Raw genomic sequence first — 17,567 nt, 5'->3', positions numbered from 1 at the left:
TGAGATTTGCAGCCAGAAGCACTACGAATCACCCAGTTTTTTTTCCCTGGGGTGGCCCAAGCCGTGGCTCCACCTCTATTTCCAGCTGTTCAACGTGCCCCCAGGCTCCCCCGCTCCATGTGGGCTTTTCTCCTTCCCCACCAGGAACAGGAACCGCAGTCACCTTTTTTAAAAGCTCCAAGTGCAGAGCAAACCCCTGGCCCTGGGCCAGCCCTTTCCCAGTGATCCTCTTCTGCTTTAGGGGCAAGATTTTGAGGGTACCAGCCTCATCCCCGTGCCCAGCCGCGGCCAGGACCAGGACGGAGCTGCGTTCCTGCATCCTGATGTGCCCGGACACATTTTCCCAGTGAAATGGCAAATACTTGGCTTCCCTGCCTTGTATTTTTTTTTTGTATTTTTTTTTTTTTTCTAATGTTGTGTGGCTGCCTTGGTGTTTAATCCCAGTAATTAATGAGATGGGGAGAAAAGAACAGTTCTCACCTCCTTCTCCCTTCTGCAAACATTACAATCAGCTGGGTTGGCCTGGGTCATTCCTGTGGCATTTCCAGCAGAGAGGAAGGAGCGGCAGGCAGAGGCATTTACCTTCTGGCAGGCAAGAACATCTCTGAAGAAGATCATTTTAAAGTCAGCAATGTGTGAAAGAATTCATATTACATACATTTCCCAATATTTTAAGGAAAAGAAAAAGAAAAAAAAAAAAAAAAGGAAAATCTTTTGTTATAAAAAAAAAAAGGAAAATCTTCTGTTTATTAAAAAATGACTTTGCAAATGACCTCCTGGTTACTATCCGAAATAGAAAGGAAGTCCTTCTTAACACAGGATGTCATTGCACATTTATTTAAAGCTTTAATGATATGTTTGGGGACATCATCCACGCCTGACTATTTCTCCATTGCAACTGTCTGGAGGAGGGAGCCTTTTCTTCGGTCTTAAAATAGTAAATGAGGCCAATTATCTCACGGCAATTCCAAATGGTAATTTGATTCCTCTTTAGCTGTCCGGGTCCTATCAAAGCAGGTTTGGCAGGTTAGGTTTGGGAACATCTCCCCGTCTCCCTCCGCTCGGCTGAGCACCCCGGGGTGCCAGGGCGCAACCTCCGTGCCCAGGGGAGGCAGCACCAGCACTGACCCAAGAAACGGGGTTTCCTCGTTCGCTGCTTCTTGTGTTGGAGATTCAAAGGAGACCCAGGCTGAAATCAGTGCAAGGACCAAGGGCAAGAGGGAGCTTGGTCTGAGTGCCCTGGGGAGCACAACAAATGGGGTAACAAATGAAATCTTCCCGCAGGAACGGCCCCGTCCTGCCAATCCCAAATCCCAAAGGCACAAACCTATCGGCCCCAACAGGCAGCAGGAGCAGGCTGTGCCCAGGACAAAAGCCATCCCAAATAAATTGAGGCCCTGGTAGCATTACAGGCACCTCGTTTGGACGTTTGAAATAATAATGAGAGCAATCATTTGGCATTCCAGCACGTGCAGAGCTGGCAGTCACTACCGCTTTGGGCTTCAATTTAGTACAGATCAATGGAGTCGATTTATTATTTTTTTTGTTTCTTTTTAATTAGTCTCATTAGAAACTAAACGATCTTCCTGCGGAGCACGCAAACAGCACAAAGACGCGGGCCCAGCCGATGGTTTTTCTCCCGGTGCAGTTGCTCAGAATTAGTGTTGCAGACCAGGACAGATTTAATAGTGGTTTCTGGCAGAGATTAGCAGCGGGCAGCAGCTCAGAGAGGATTACGAACGAAACAAGCATTAGGCAGTTTTGATGGAGAGTTTGTCAAAGTCGGTCTATGAGTTTAAAGTGAATCAATGGAGGCTTTCAACGGGCTCACGTTGAGGGAGCTGTGTTTGCTCCCGGTGATTCATTCCGGCATGTTGAACTCCAGATTTTGTTAACTTCAGCTGGATAATCCTGTTTTTAAACAAAAACGGGGAAAAAAAGTCCTATTGTTATTCACAAGCCATTGTTTATTATTGGGATTGTTATGACACCGGTTTGAGGATGGTTTGAACCCTCGTGTTCAGCTGAGGTTCGTGCCCACGGCTTTCAGACAAACTGGAAAATACAGAAAACTTGGTATTATACAAAAAAAAAAAGTGAGCCCCCCAAAAGCTTAAGCCTCAAAGCTTCAAGTGTCAGAAGAATGGAGCAGAGCAATTCTGAAATTGCAGTTCTGCAGGAGAATATGAACCGGCAGATGTGCAGAATATGAACCAGCGTCATCCAAAGATGAAGAGAGGGAGGGGAGGCGGAGGGGCACAGGAAGGCACTTCGGTGGGCTCGTGGGGACTGGGCTGCGGGCAGGAGCCTGTGCCATGCCGATAGCACGCGTGGGGACAGATGCACCCCCAAGGGCCCTCCAGCCACCCCCCAGGGGATCAGCTCCCATAAAAGCAGCACCACAGGCTCCAGGACATTTGTTTGGCCAACAGCTCTGCTGACGGGTGCCCGTTTTCATGACCCAAACACCCCGATCCCAGCACAGGTCCCAGAGCCTCTTCTCAGGCAGCTGAAGACGTACTTGACTTTCCTTCTTTCTGCAGTTTATTTTCTGTTCTCCCTTCAGCAGAGCGCCGGAGCCAGGCTAGTCTGGTCACGTTCCCTTTGTTTACAGCCAGTTTCTCCTCCATTTCCCTCCCTTGGCCTGGTGCTTCTCAACCTGCTCCGTGCTGGCACCCCCAAGCCTCACGCCGGGGCTCTCCGGCCCTCTGGATGTCCCCCAGCAGCTCCCAGTGCTCCCACAGCCCGTCCCAGCACGTTCCCACCTCGAGCCTCTCGGAGCAAACTGCTGGGGCAAGTTTCCTCGAGTCTTTTTCTTAAGTCCTTACAAAAATAAAAGCCGAGTGGGAGCTGTGTGCCAGCAGCATGGTGGAGGGGTCCCAGCACAGCTAGGGGGTTGCCTGCAGACACCCAGCTCTGCACCCACACCTCGCCCCCAGCCCCGCGCCCCCCAGGACCCCTCAGGACTCCCCGGAACCCTCCAGCACCCCCCCCCAGGACCCTCCAGCATCCCTCAGGACTCCCCAGGGCCCTCCAGCACCCCCCAGGACCCCCAGGGGTCCGCACCCCGCTCCCCTCCAGCAGCCTCCGCTTTCGGGAGAACGGGACCGGGGATGGGGACAGAGGTTTGGGGGGCTGCTCCCCGGTCCCCCCGCTCTCCCTTTCTCTCCGCCCCGGCCTCTCCCCGCGGCGGGGGCCGGCCCCCAGCGCCCTGCCCGCTCCCCGCCCCGAGGTGCCCGCACGCCCCGCTCCGCCGCTCGGGCTCCCCCCCGCGTCCTGCACCGGGAGGAGGCGGCGGCGGCGGCTGGGGCAGGGCTACTGATTCCAACCGCCCCCCTTCCAAAAAAAATAATAATAATAATAACAAAAAATAAAAAATAAACCCCAACCGGGTGCCTCCCGGTTCCCTTCGCCGGCCATGCCGGGACCGCGGCGGGACCGGCCGGCCGTGCTGCTGCTGCTCGGGGCGCTGCTGGCCGCAGACCTCTACTTCCACCTCTGGCCGCGGGTGCGCAGGGAGCTGGCTCCGGAGGGAGCGGGGGGTCCGGGCTGCCCCTGCCGCCCCCCTCGTCCCGCCGCCGCCCCCGCCCCGCCGCCGCCGCCCCGCGGCCGCGCCGCCTCCGCGCTGCGGCGCCTCTTCGGGCACCCGCTGTACCGCGCCGCCGCGCCCCGCGGCCCCGCAGAGCCGCTGCTGGGCGCCCGCGAAGCCCTGCGCTACTACCGGCGGAAAGCGGCCCGCTGGAACAGGTGCGTCCCGCCGCCGCGGCACCCGGCCCCCGCAAACCCGGCCCTGGCACCCGGCTCCCGGTGTCCGGTTCTGGGGATCCAGCCCCGGCACCCATCTCTGGGTACCCATCTCTGGGAACCCCATTTCTGGGAACCCCATCTCTGGTCCCCATCCCTGGCACCCATCTCTGGGTACCCATCTCCAGGAATCCCATCTCCAGACACCCATTTCTGGGCACCCATCCCCAGCACCTCTCTCCTGGCGCCCATCCCTGGGCACCCATCCCTGGCACCCATCTCCAGCACTCATCTCCGGGCATCCATCTCCGGGAACCCCTTCCCCAGATTCCCATCCCCAGGTACCCGTACCTGGCCCCCATCTCCAGGTACCCATCTCCAGCAACCCCATCTCCAGATACCCATTTCTGGGCACCAGTCTCCAGGTATCCATCTTTGGGAACTCTGTCTCTGGATACCCATCCCCGGATACCCATCCCCAGCACCCCATCCCCAGCACCCCCCTCTCGGTACCCATCTCCAGGTACCCTCTCCCCAAGCACCCCTCTCCACCACTCCCTGCATGGGCACCCCCCAGGTATCCCTCACCCAGGTGCCCCTACCTGGACACACACCCCGTGGCTCCCCCCAGCACCCTCTCGGTGGCCCATTTTATGTCCCTCTCCTGGCTTGCAGCCCCCGCATCCTCCCCGATTTCCTTCTCCACAGCACCCAAAGCAGCTACAGCCCCCCCCCAGGCAGAGCCCGGGGCAGAGCCTGGGACCTTTCCTGCCCTGCATGTCCCGGTGCCTGGTCCCTGCAAGCGCTGCGGTCTGCGATAGCGGTGCCGGGATGCTGGCTGCCCGTCCAGCCCCTCTCCTGCTCCCCTTGCCAACTTCTCTGCTGCAAGAAAAGGAGTGGAGGCTTTGACTTTTAGCCAGAAAACAATTCCCAGCTCCGAGCCGCTCTCCCAGCAGAGCCCTCTTCTTGCTGCCTCTCCCAGCCCCAGCCATGGTCGTGGGAAAACTTCCCATCACCATCCCCATCCCTTACGTGGTGCTGTCACCCGAGGGATGCTGACCCTGGGCACTGGCTCTGAGCATGGCCCCTGCCCCTAACCCCTCGTGGGACGGCCGTGTCCCCATGTCCCAGCTGGAAGCAGCCAGCATCCCCTGCCTCCCCACTCCTCCCCTCACTCCACCGGCCTCTTCCTTCCCTCCCGGCCCGTGCTGGGGATGTGACTGGGGACGGGGCGAGGCAGTGCTGGAAACATTTTTACATCAGCTGGGTGGGACAGCGAGGGGCGGGGGGGCTGCAGGCGATGAGCACACGGCTTTGCAATGTGCACGAGAAGCCGGGCAGGGAGCTGGGGTGCAGGCAGCATCCCCTGCTGCTCCTTGCTCTGAAACCACTCAGGGCAGGAGGGGATGTGGCCACCGTCTGCCCCAGGACACACTATGTCCCGGCAGAGCCCAGCGTGGCCCTTCCCGTGCCCGCTGCACAGCTGCCAAGCTCCGAGCAGAGCAGCAGCAGCAGCCAAAAGCAAACTCGTTAATGCACGGAGCACCGCCGGCTGCCCTTGGATTCATCGCTTAAACAGCAGCAACTAAAAATAAAACGTTGCACAAAGTGGTGGGGAGAGCCTCGGGGATGCGGTGGTGGCTGGGCTGGAGCTGCCCTGTGCTTCCTAAGCCTACCAGGCTTCCTAAGCACCACCAGAAAAGCACTCGAGGCCAGGTGCTCGCAGCGGCGCTGGCGTGATTTGCAGCCCAGCCTGCAGGACGGCCCCTGCTCTTTGGTCAGAAGGCTGCGTTTCCCTCCGTTATTTACTGCTTTGTTTAAAAGCGCTCTCGGCGCTGATGCCGTGGCCACACGTTGCCTTTGTGCTTGGAGGTTTGGCCGTTCTGTGGCCGGGAGGAGATCTGCGGGGCCGCGTGCCCTTGTTTGCCTTCGCTTTGCACCTCTGGGAAGGAGAAGGGGGCGGCGTATTGATCGCTCCTCAGCCACTTGGAGATAAAATATATGGTGATCGTAAACAGGGAACGTGCTGGGGCCGAGCTAACACCCAGCCTCTCCTTCCCTTGGCACTGCAAGCTGAGCGCAGAATGAGGAGGCACTTGCCAGGGCTGGTGCGTTTCGTAAGACCACTCATTGCTGCGGGCATAGATGAATTTATGGCTCAAGGAGGCCAGAAGCACTGCACGGCCCGCGTCCTCCCTGCTGTGGGAGACGTCCCTCTGGCTGCCCAGGGGTGACAGCGGTGTCCCCAGGAGCCCCTGGCCTTCCCTCCTGGTCTGTGGGTTTGGCGGAGCTGCTGCACCACATGGGTGAGGGCTGTGCCTGCCTTCCCCAGCCCGCCCCTAAATGTGAACACATCCATAGAATAGGGTCAGAAGCCAATGCCTCTCGGCCACCCCATCCATGAACAGGACATGGGACTCGTTTCTGCACCACAGAAACTTTTCTGAAGCATAGAAATGTTTCTGCACCTAGGCCTGGACCCTAGTACCTCCCTCAGCGTGCCCGGGTGCTCCCCTCAAGTGGGGCCAGCTGCAGCCCAACCCCGTACCTACCACATGGCACGACTGCCTTCGTTTTTGTAGCTGGATGGGAATAAATCGGTCTGGGACTCTTCCAGTCAGTGGCATGGCCCTGAGATGTGGCACAGTTGGGATATGTGAGGTGATTGAGCACGGCAAGGTGCATCCTACCCGCATGCAGCACTTGCTGCTGCCCGTCCCGTTGCCTTCCCCTGGCATTGGGTGAGGAACGGAGCCTGGCTGCAGGATGCCGACCATCTGCTGAGCCTGGTGGAGCTGCAAGAAGGGAAGAGCAAATAAACAGCCATACCTCTTCCAAACAAACAAAACAACCTGCTAAAAAACTCCAGAGCTTATTTTTATCCTCGAAGGAGCAGCTCCAATGCCCCAAACTCTGACCAAGTGGTCAGCCCTGCCCACGGCGCAGAGCCCAGTGGCACGGGGACACCGGGGCCAGCAGACACCAGTACCCCAAGCCTGGTGTCACCCCACGCCATGCCCCTCATGGTCCTGGCCTTCTGCTGCTGTATCCAGCTGGGCACAAAGCCTGGGCAACCCCGGGGCTATTTATAGCAAGCTATAAATGAACCTTTTTTTTTTTTTTTTTAACATTATTATGTCTTTTGCAGAGCTCTGTTCTGAAAGGGAAATATTTCTGGAATCCTGGAGGGACAGGAGAGGCTGAGGGAGCCGTGTTTTGGGTTTCAAGGCTTGTAGGGGGCCGCGGGCCCTGCAGCACCGTGCCCACTGCATGCTGTGGCCAGAGCTGCCGGCTGCGAGCTGCCTTCCCTTGCCCAACTGCTGCATTTTTTCCCCATCAGTAATGTGTTGCTCACCGCCACCCAGGGGGGAACAGGCTGCCTGCATGGGAGCGGGAGAGCAAATATGGTAAAATATTCGGGCAGGGAAATTCCCTTGGGGAAAATTCCTGAGTCATTCCCCAAAACGGACACCAGGGTCTTTTCTGTCCCGGTCGGGGGATGCATGCTGGCTAGCGTGCACATGGCCGCATGCCTCTGGCTGGCCTGGTCCCACTGACCCGAAATCCCAACACAAATTTGGAGAGGGAACGGGCCGCCCTGACCCCCTGCTTGCTGCAGGGGTTGCCACATCCCTCCCTTCCCTCCAGTTCTCCCCAGCTGGTACCGGGAGGGGTCCCTCAGCACCAGGAGGCACCTCGTGGTGTCACCACCAGATGTGCTTGGGTGACGAAGGCAGATGGGACAACCCCACCAAAGATGGGACAGCCCCACAAAACCCAGTGCCTCCTGCCCTGCTCAGGGATAGAGGCTCTTGGCACCTCCTCGCCTCCACCAGCTCCGTCCCGGGCCCCGGGTTAATGAACCACTCGTTATCAGCCCCCTGTTTGCCCTCCCTGCTGTGTCTCGGCGCTTTCAGAGCAAACCAGACTTCGATTTCCCCGTCAGGCCTGTATTTGCAGGCTCTGCCGGCGTTAATGAGAAACTAACGCTGTGTCCTCTGCCAGGTGGATGAGTGACATTTGGTGGTAGTTTAGCAAAGTTTGGGGCCAAACCGCCGGTGTGCCGAACGTGAGGGAAATGCTGGTGGCTTGTGGAGATCTCCTGGGTTTGTTGTGGCACCCGGGAGGCCCCCAGTGCTCCATCCTCCAGGACAGAGCTGGCTTCAAACCCGAATTTAAGAGGTCCTGGGCAGGATGCTGCCAGGAGGCCTCCAGCCTCCCTGCTCACCAGAGCACAGGCCGCAGGCCCTCAGGAGGCAATTTCATACCCCAAAGATTTTCCTAACGTGCCAGCCCTGCTGCCTGGGATCTCCGGGCTCAGGAAAAAGCTCTGGCATAGACGTAGTGATGGTAAAGAAAATCCTCTGTGGAGGACAAGCCCCTGTTGTTCTCCCAGGCTCTCCAGACACCTCACGGAGCAGCCAAGCCCCCAGCCATCCCTGTCACACCCCAACCCCAGCTCCAGACATTTCCCCATCACACAGCCTGCCTCTGGCTCTGCTGGAGTCCTGGGTTAGCGCCAGGCATCCCTGATGGCCCTCTTGGTCCTGACGGAGTGAGGAGAAGACAACAGGGCTTCTTGGGTCCTGTGTCCACCAGGGACTTTTCCCAGAGCCTCCAGAGATGTGCTGGGAGCTACAGAGCATTGCTGAGGCCTGGGGCACGCTGCAGCCAGCCCCCTGCCTCAGTTTCCCCTCGAGCAGCACCATACCCACCCCATAAGACTGCAATCCCCCCCCCCCAGCACAGAGGATTTCCATCCTGCAGCTCGTCCTCATCACCCCACTCCTGCTGTCTTGCAGGAGACACAAGCTGTACAGGGAGGAGCTCAACCTGACGTCCCCAGCCACGCTGCTGCCGCTGCGGCCAGAGGCCAGCTGGCTGCAGTTCCACCTGGGCATCAGCCGCGATGGGCTCTACCCTCGCTCCAGCCCCGCCGTCAGCAGGCTGCTCCGGGACATGCGGGACTTCTCCACCGTCAGTGCCGGTGAGCTGAGTCCCAGCATGGGGACGGGGACAGGCCCTGCACCCGGGGTTGGTGGCTCCAGCCCCGCCAGGTTCTCTTCTGCCACCAGGGCAGGGGGATTCGTCCTGCTGGGGGATGCCCCGAGCCCTGCGCTGGCTTTCCTGTGGGTTTTGTGCTGTGTGGTTGTTGTTGCTTTGCCTTGAGATGGGAGAAGGGGCTGGGACAGGGTCATTTCTCCAGGATTTTTGGTGGATTTCTTTGCCACACTGTTGGCTTGTTGCATTGCAGCTCATCCTGACAGGCTGCAGGGAGCTGTGATCGTGCAGGGGGTGGGCAGCAGGAGGGCGAGCCCTGCACGGCCCCTTCCTCACTGCTCCTCCTGTCCTTGCAGACTACAGCCAGGACGAGAAAGCTCTGCTGGGAGCCTGCGACTGCAGCCAGAGTGAGTGAATCCCCTCGGGTCCCCGCTGTCCCCACCAGTCCACTCCGAACATCCCCTCATGTCATCCTTCACTTCACCCAGCTGGGCAGGGTGACACTGGGACCCCCCTCCCTTTCCAGCTCCTCTGCCCTACCCTTGGCGAAGATGCCTTTTGCCAGGCAGTGCCAAGCCCCTCGCCCTCCAATTTAAGCCAGTTTAATTTCCTCCCCAGTCGTGAAGCCCAGCGGCGTGCACCTGAAGCTAGTCCTCAGGTTCCAGGACTTCGGGAAAGCCATGTTCAAGCCCATGAGGTAAGGCAGAGCCCCCCAGTGCCTCCCCCAGCAGCCTCTCTCAGCCACCAAGCAAGGAGCTGAACCACAGTGGATTTATCAGCATCACCCAGCTGGGAAGCACCACACAATGAGCAGTGGGCACAGGAGCTCATTCAGAGAGGGCAGCGAGAGGACCTCAGGGTGCTTTTCTCCCATCAGCTGGCTGTTTTTCCACTAGGGACTGTGCATCCCTTCCCCGAGGGGCTGTTTTCCCTCGTATCTCCCTGGATTCCCCAGGGTGCCCTGCATCTGCCTGGGAGCTGGGCACACAGCTCCGCGTGCTCGCCCTGTGTTCATCCCCTGATCTCTTCCAGGCAGAAGCGCGAGGAAGAGACACCCGAGGATTTCTTCTACTTCGTCGACTTCCAGCGGCACAATGCAGAGATCGCTGCCTTCCACCTTGACAGGTATGAGCTACCAGGTGCTGTGCCTGCTTGGAGCCGTGCTGAGCCCTGCTGAGCTGCTGAGTCAGAGAGCAGCGGCTGCTCTGCAAGCACCGTGGTGGGAGCTGGTGCATTGTTTGGGAATAGTCCCCAGCAGAAGCCCAGGACACACCTTTGCCTGGGGGAGCAGGCTGGAAGGGGCCGAGCAGGCTGCAGCTAGACTGCTTCTCGGAAGCAGAGGACATTGCCCAAGGAACAGGGCACAGCATCAGCTGTTTCGCCCGGTGGTGCTGACTCAGCAATCAGCAGAAGTTTTCCATTCTCAGACATGAATGTCTTCCTGCCCCAGGCCCTAATTTTTTAAAGACTGTGAGATGGAGCAACTGGGAGTGAGCCCCTCTGAGCAGGGTGAGCCCCCTCACCTCCTCCCAGATCCGTCCTGACTGCATTGCACTGGTCAGTGCCTTGATGCTCAGAACCCACATCGCAGAAAGGCCCTTAGGGCACTTCTGCCTCCCAAAAGACACAGCTGGCACGCAAGGAGACAGGAGCAACTGGTTAGGGAAAAGACACAAATCCTGGAGAGCATCCAGATTGTCCCAGGCAACAGCTATTAACATACCAGAATAAAACTCAGCCTCGTTTTATTGCAGAGGGTAAAATGATCCTGACTATTTGCTAGAAAGAAGCCAGGGGGGAAAATCCATTTGGGTGCAGTCACTGCAGAAGCAGGGGGATGAAGACCAATGGTTTGTGAATGGGAGGGATGCAGGCGGTGTCTGCCGCCCTGCCTTGCCATCCGGTGCACTCACGTCCCTTTCCCCGCGCAGGATCCTGGATTTCCGCCGGGTGCCCCCCACCGTCGGGAGGTTGATCAATGTCACCAAGGAGATCCTGGAGGTCACCAAGAACGAAGTCCTGCAGAGCGTCTTCTTCGTCTCGCCAGGTAGGCGAGCGCTCGGCTGCGTGAGCTGGGGCTGCGGGCGGCTCGGGCCTGGTGGGTGGAAGAGCAATTTGTGCTGCTGTGCAGGAACAGAGTTGAGCTCTCTTATCTGCCTGCTTTTCCCAGCCATTCCCTTCGTGAGGTCTGTCCATTGACTAAAATGCAGGCATCCTGCACGATTTGGCAGTTCACATCCATTTTATGGTTAGAGATGCCCAGTACCCATCGCGTGATGGGGCTGGGGTCAGTCCGGGCTCCTCTGCAGCCTCCTGCATCCCTCAGCACCTTTCCCCAGCTCTCCTCTGTTCCCTGCAGCCAGCAATGTCTGCTTCTTCGCCAAGTGCCCCTACATGTGCAAGACGGAGTACGCGGTGTGCGGGAACCCCCACCTCCTGGAAGGGTCCCTCTCCGCCTTCCTGCCCTCCCTCAACCTGGCACCACGACTCTCCATCCCAAACCCCTGGATCCGGTCCTACTCATTTGACGGAAAAGAGGAGTAAGTGGGTAAATGCTGCTGCTTCCATATCTGCGTTTCAGGGGGCGCAGGGAGGAGAACGTGCAGGACGCGGGCGGGCACTCAGTGAATAGGAGGGAGCAGCTCCAGCTGGGAGGGACCTGCAAAGCCCATCGGGTCCATCTAGGCCTGTTCAGCCTAATAACCTCGGTCACTGGGCCTCTTCAGCCTGATCTATTTTCTTTAGTGACCGGTGCGGCCTGCACTCCGTGGCCTCCCTGCCTGGCAGAGACGTGGCTCCAGCAGCAGGCCAAGGCGTCCATCGCACCTCTCCACACAGGAGGTGGCTTTGGGGGCTGTTGGGGCACCACTGACTGCGTCCCCCCTTCCCCTCGGTCTCCTGCAGGTGGGAGGTGAATCCGCTCTACTGCGACACCGTGAAGGAGATCTACCCCTACAGCAGCGGCAACCGGCTGCTGAACATCATCGACATGGCCATATTTGACTTCCTAATAGGTAGGATGGACGGGGCAACGACATTCTTCTTTCCACGAGGGCCTTCAGCAGCACTCTATCCTCCTTGCCCCAATGCAGGGTTTCCTGGAGCCATCCCTGCTGCTCCAGGGAGGGTTTGGGAGCATGCCCGCGGGCTGCCTCGCCTCCCCACTGCCAGACAAGGCAGCCCCTAATGGTGAGCAGGCACGGGGCAGCCCCAGACCCATCCCGGTCAGCTCCAGGGGGCTCCAGGGGAGCAGGGCAGCAGCTCCGAGTGTCTCAGACACTTCCAGTGAGCATTTCACACAGATCAGAAAGAAAATGCAGGGTAGGAAAATCATTTGTGCGCTTGCAAGGGAAACTCTGCTCCTGTGTCTCCCCTTTACCAGGGAACATGGACCGCCACCACTACGAGATGTTCACCAAGTTTGGGGACGATGGCTTCCTCTTGCACCTGGACAACGCCAGGGGGTGAGGCTGGGAGGAAGGGGGCAGGCAGGGAGGGCTGGGGCAGGCGGCACCATGCTGAGCTCTCTCCTTACCCGCAGGTTTGGGCGGCATTCCCATGACGAAACCTCCATCCTGGCCCCGCTCACCCAGTGCTGCATGTAAGTGCCAGCTTCGTTGTCCTTCCTGGACACATCGGTGTCCCCCCACCCGGTCTGGGGCCCCCAGCAGCACCCCAGCTCCCCCCATAACCCCAGCTGAGGAGGCCAACCGAACACCAGACCATGGAAGCCACCAGATGTCCCCAAAATGGGAATTAAGCTTTTATATCAGCATTAAGCTCTGTTGTGCTGCAGGCAGCATCGTACCACCATCCTTTCCACACTCCTTACTGATGGACCCTTTCCCCTGAGAGTCCCCTAAATAACCCTAAAGCCCAGGTGAGCTTCTCAAATCCCTGTGAACAACTGCCTTGAAGAGCAGCAGGCAAGTGTAAGATGCTTGAATGCCCACTGAAGCATTGGTCTTGCACATGGAAGGGTTTTTGCTGCTTATTCTGCTGGACTGATCCCTTCCAGCCATCGCCCAGCACTTCCCAGCCCATCAACGTGAGGTGCTATTTACCCGACACGAAGCTCAGAAATCTCCATCCAAAAGCTTTGGTAGTTTATCAGGTTTCTTCCCATGGCACTACGGAGAAGCTCATCAGTTTTACTGTTTGAATCCTATCTTTGCTGCCCCTTTATTAATTCACATAAATCAACAGCTGAAAGTTAAATTACAGAGGCAGGAAAACAGCTGCTCTTCCCCGTGGTTTCTCTTTAGGAGATGCCCAACCTATTTCCTTGCTGTACCTGCTCCAGCTAAACCTCGGGGCGGTAATTGCACTCTCTCCCCCCTACGTTTGTATTACAGATCTAATTTTAAAAACTGCTATTTGCACCTAGCGAGACTTTTCATTTGTAATTGCAGGCTCTCAGTGAATCCTTCTCCTGAACTCCTGTTTTGCGAGGTTCAAATTAACTCTGCCTCTTAATTTGACCTAACAGTACTAGCCACAGGTCAGATCCTTCCTATTCATCCAGATCCACCCCCCAGAAGCTGTCCTTAATTTAGTGCTCCTGGTGGCAGCAGTAAGAAGCCCTGCAAGTCGCACCTTTTAATAAGCCAGCTCTGGCCCAGAACAACGTAAAAGTGACTCGTGCTGCCTGAGGGAGCCGCACAAAACCTTATTTCCTGGACCAGCCGATCCATTCGGTGTGGGGGAGCATCCAAAAATGTTTGGAAAGAAGTGGAAAGGTTTTTTTAAGTCTAGAGGTCACCGATGTGTCTGTGCTCTCCACGTGTCTGCTCCCAAGTACAGAAAGCGGCACAAATGCAGCCGTGCAGTAAGAGGTGGTCCCTTTCCTGAGTCAAAGCCCCAAACAAGGAGCAGATAAGCCTGAAAACAGCCCCCAGTTAATCTGGCACATGCATCTTCTTGGCTGAGAAGGTCCCTAGAAAGCTCTGGGTCAAATCTTCAGCACGGTGGAGGGCTTGTGCAGGAGGGGAGAGGAGCTGGTGGCAGGCTTTCCATCCCGCGCTCCCTTCCACCTTCTGCCAATTTCTTATGCAACTGTTAGAGCATTAAAAGAGCTGTTCCCTGCAGGGTCAGACTACCCCGTTCTCCACCTCCGAGCGCCATCGCAGAGCAAACACAGCTGGTGTTTACCCACAGCAGCTCCAGGGGTCACCCCTCGCCGGGAGGGACCGCACAGGGCTCCTCCGGCAGCAGCAGAGCTGCACGCTCCGACGGCGAGCTGGGCTTAGCACCGGGCCAGTCCATTTTTGTGGCCTCATCTGGATCACACACACCAGGCAGGCCCGTGAGCACAATTTAAGGCACCTGTCCTGGTGGCAGCCGGCCGTGGTGCCTCGTGTGGCTCCCCAGAGCATGGCACAGTGGCAGCGAGCTGGTACTGATGGACGGCCTGGGTAAATAACAGGCATGCGAGGGCAATTTCTGCACCTGGCTGAAATGCTCCTGGCTGCGCCTTTTGCCATCTGAAAATCCCAGCTAAGTGGGACTGGTTCCACAAACATGGGCTGCAGCTTTTCAGAAATTTAAAAGGCAATAATTAAAATCGCCGATGGATTTCAGTAATAGAGATGCTGAAATCAAAAGGTTTTTGCTGAGGATTAAGTAAATAATTTCAGAATATTTAGTTTCAGTCCCAGAAGTGTTCCAAAATTATAGCTTTTCATCCTGCTTTCCGTCAAAGGGAAATATTTAAGTCTCAGTCCCTCTTCAGGTGAGATGTCCTTTAGGTCAGCTCCAGAAGATAATCTCTTTTTGCTCAGTTTTGACAGGAGACTTTTCCTCGTTCACAACCAGCTAAGATATGCCTCTTCATTTTACCTCTCCCTCTGCCCCATAAATATCTTTGGGAACATGGCTGTGTTACTGATAAGACAGCTGGTTCTCGCTAGGATGCAAAAGGCTCCTGTTAGGCTGTCTGATTTCTTCTCCTTCCAGAATAAAGCGGATGACGTGGTTGCGACTGCAGCTCTTGGCGGAGCCTGAGTACCGGCTCAGCGACGTGATGAGGGAATCGCTCCTGCAGGACCCCCTGGCACCCGTCCTCACCGAGCCCCATCTCTTGGCTCTGGACAGGCGGCTGCAGCTCATCCTGAGGGCTGTGAGGAAATGCATAGACACCTACGGAGAAGGCAGGGTGGTGGCCAACGACACCACGCTGCCCGGGGCTCCCACGTCGGACAGGGCCAAGCTGAGCACGTAAAGTCCTGAACTCGCACTCAGAGGCAGGGGAGACCCCCGTGAGGCAAGGGGCACGTTTTAATAGCTGGTAATTTCCACCTACAAATTGTGCTTCCTCTGCCTGTGAGACTGGAAGGAGAAACTCTTTGGGAGATCTTCAAGGATTGTGCTGTGGCCTGGCTGTGGCACCCCGAGGTGTGAGCGCCCCGGGGAGGGACGTGTCCTGGGGGGCACGCGTGGCTCAGCCTGCCCAGGATCTCGGCCTTGCCATGAAGGACACAGACTAGATCCAAGGATGAGGCTTGAATAAAGAGATGCCAAGAGCATTTTCCTCTTACCAAGTCTGTGTTCTGTAATCAAGAGTGCGTATCTAAGGGCAACCTTACTTCACCAACCACTCTGAGATGAGGTGACACCAATTCACCACGGCCAGCCTCAAGCACGTCTGCAGGGCACTCACCATCAGACCTGTCCCTTGCCTCTTGGTCTCCAACAGAAAGCGATTGACCCGCTCTGCTTCGATCCGTGCATGGTGCCCAGAAGCCTTCTGCCCCCCAAGGCAGGAAAACCACTTCTATTTCTACCTGCCCCGTGGGTGGAAGAACCAGGCAGGGTTATAGCAGAAAGGCAGATATGTATTGCCCTTGACCCCACGGAGTACAGCCCTGTTAAAAATAATTAAAAAAAAAAAAAAAAATCAAACAGCTCAGAAACACAGGACTGTATTTACAATTCACGATGACACCCACTTCCAGTAAATAAACATCTTGCCAAAGCAGAGGGCTCCTTCACAGGTCACCTTCTCATAACTTTGAAGTCATTCAAGTTACCAGAATTCCCTAAAAAAATATATATAAAATGGAAACCATAAACAGTCTCCCCTGCCCTTATCTCTGCTTATTTTGAGGAGATGCAATAGGAACTAAAGACCAAAAAAAGAGTAGGGAGGGAGTTATCAGAGATCTTTCAATTTGCAGTTTTCCCCTTGACTCCCAAGGACGAGGCTTACAAAGGGTTTGATTACTGAAGCTCTCTTTAATAGCTTTTTGCTTTAACTGGTCGAGAAGGATTACTCCGAGCTTTTTGGCAGCCTAGGGAAAGTCGTTGAGAGGGTTGTTGATAATTTATCATCCTTAAGGGGAGAAAAAAGAAACAATCAATCTGCTAGAAGCTCATTCTAAACTAACCTTTAAGTTAAACAAAAGCCATCATCAGCAAGGCAGACCCCTCAGGTTCACAGCAAGCTGCTTCACGTAGGCTGGAATTTTGCCCAACCTAACAAGAGCTGGGTGACGCTGGCAGTAAGTGCCTGCAGCATGTAAGGAAGTCACAGAGCTTGTTTGGCCACCACTGTTTTTCACAGGGAACCGTATTGAAACCCAATCCCTCCCCACAGTAAATCTGCAGTCGACTACCTGTAAAGCTACAGAAGGAAGTGTAGATGTAATTTTAATACGAAGATAAAATTTGAGTACAGGTGCCTGTTCTGCACATTTTTATGAGCAAGGAAGCTTGGAGTGTTTGTGCTTAGCAGAGTGGGCTGATATTCTGAAGCCACAAAGGTCAGGAAAAGAAAAAACACACAAAAGCAACCAAACAAGACCATCACACCTGGCTCTTCTTAGCCTGCCCTGACTCCCTCTCAGCATGCTGTGGCAGTACAGCTGTATTCGCTAAGTTGCTTCTCCCTCTGCTGGTGACTTGCTGCGCTCGTAAAGCAGATGACAAACCCCAAACTAATTTGAACAGCGCTATGCAGGGGCTACCGCTGCAGAAGGTAACTTCATATTTAAAGTTATAAGACTGGAAAAGTTAGTTCTAAAAAGTCTCATTTTAATTAAAAAAAAAAAAATCCGCTTTCAACCTTTTTAAAAAAATATCAAGGGAATGGGACAAAGGAAGGCTAAGATGAAGGAAACACGGATATTTTAATGGTTGTTACGCTAACAGGGGTTGCAGGGTTTCTTCCTTATTATCTGTGTTCTTCCTTACAGGGTAGCTCCTTAATGTTTCTTGAAAGTGTGATAGGTTTTGATAGATTTCTCAGAACCAGATTCAAAACACGTCCAGTTTGAGCTGCTTTCGGTCAGATTCCACTTCTCAAACATTTTCCTACTTCATCACAGAGTGAAACCTACCCCCTCTAATTTTTCCCCCTCCACTGTCTGTACACTGCATCTCATTAATGATTATTTTTCACGTGTTCAAAACTTTCCCTAAGGACATGCAGAGATGGGAGCAGACAACTTACAGAAATTTAGGAGCTCCAGGAACAGTGGCTGTGCCAGGAATGAGCTGCCTTTACAAGAGATCCAAACAGCAGAAGTGACTTGAGAGACACTCAACAAGCCGCCGGTACCTCTAAGCAGTGTTTATTTCCAAATCAAGTCCCACGCACCCAGAGCCAGAACTCCAGAGAAGTTCCTGGGTCAGAGGCACAGCGTGGCTCGTGGAGAGCAAGCGCCACAGGCTCCAGAGGGGATGGTTCAGTTGTGCTATAAGCTAGGATTTGAACTCCATCCTCCAGAGTTAACAGAAAGTTAATCCCTTAAGTTTCTTCGTTTCCACCAGCTCATTCTTAAGGCATCCTCTAAGGCTGAAGGGAAACATAATACAGGGATGAG

The 17,567-nt window shown here is 55.7% G+C and overlaps 1 protein-coding gene and 1 long non-coding RNA gene across 3 annotated transcripts; one reads left to right on the top strand and one right to left on the bottom strand.

The window, feature by feature from the left end:
- Positions 1-1,550: 1,550 nt before the first annotated feature.
- Positions 1,551-4,218, bottom strand: LOC118175930. The gene is made up of 2 exons (XR_004755200.1): positions 4,096-4,218; positions 1,551-2,823 (listed from the first exon to the last, which is right to left on the bottom strand). It is a non-coding gene; the product is annotated as an uncharacterized LOC118175930 (long non-coding RNA).
- FAM20A (FAM20A golgi associated secretory pathway pseudokinase) lies at positions 3,237-15,284 on the top strand. Of its 2 annotated transcripts, none has more exons than XM_035342596.1 (11): positions 3,237-3,747; positions 8,547-8,731; positions 9,102-9,152; positions 9,364-9,442; positions 9,778-9,870; positions 10,677-10,792; positions 11,105-11,285; positions 11,650-11,759; positions 12,128-12,209; positions 12,287-12,353; positions 12,641-12,982. In XM_035342596.1, the coding sequence occupies exons 1-10, from the start codon at positions 3,419-3,421 to the stop codon at positions 12,348-12,350; spliced, it is 1,290 nt and encodes a 429-aa protein (XP_035198487.1). In that variant the 5' UTR covers positions 3,237-3,418; the 3' UTR covers positions 12,351-12,353; positions 12,641-12,982. The 2 variants fall into 2 exon arrangements, with proteins under 2 accessions (XP_035198487.1, XP_035198486.1); XM_035342595.1 differs by lacking the exon at positions 12,641-12,982 and adding an exon at positions 14,701-15,284 and having other exon boundaries at positions 3,240-3,747; positions 12,287-12,346.
- The last annotated feature ends 2,283 nt before the right edge of the window (positions 15,285-17,567 follow it).

Source organism: Oxyura jamaicensis, chromosome 18 (genome assembly GCF_011077185.1).
Source record: "Oxyura jamaicensis isolate SHBP4307 breed ruddy duck chromosome 18, BPBGC_Ojam_1.0, whole genome shotgun sequence".
In the NCBI taxonomy this organism is placed as follows: Eukaryota; Metazoa; Chordata; class Aves; order Anseriformes; family Anatidae; genus Oxyura; species Oxyura jamaicensis.
This window is presented reverse-complemented; position numbering and strand designations above follow the sequence as displayed.

What these genes read in the sequence shown, in the direction of transcription:
- FAM20A (XM_035342595.1), top strand. Translation starts at nt 3,419, where the DNA reads ATGCCGGGACCGCGGCGGGACCGGCCGGCCGTGCTGCTGCTGCTCGGG. An exon ending in CACCTGGACAACGCCAGGGG is followed by an intron (nt 12,210 to 12,286) that starts GTGAGGCTGGGA and finishes CCTTACCCGCAG; the next exon opens with GTTTGGGCGGCATTCCCATG. An exon ending in CCGCTCACCCAGTGCTGCAT is followed by an intron (nt 12,347 to 14,700) that starts GTAAGTGCCAGC and finishes TTCTCCTTCCAG; the next exon opens with AATAAAGCGGATGACGTGGT.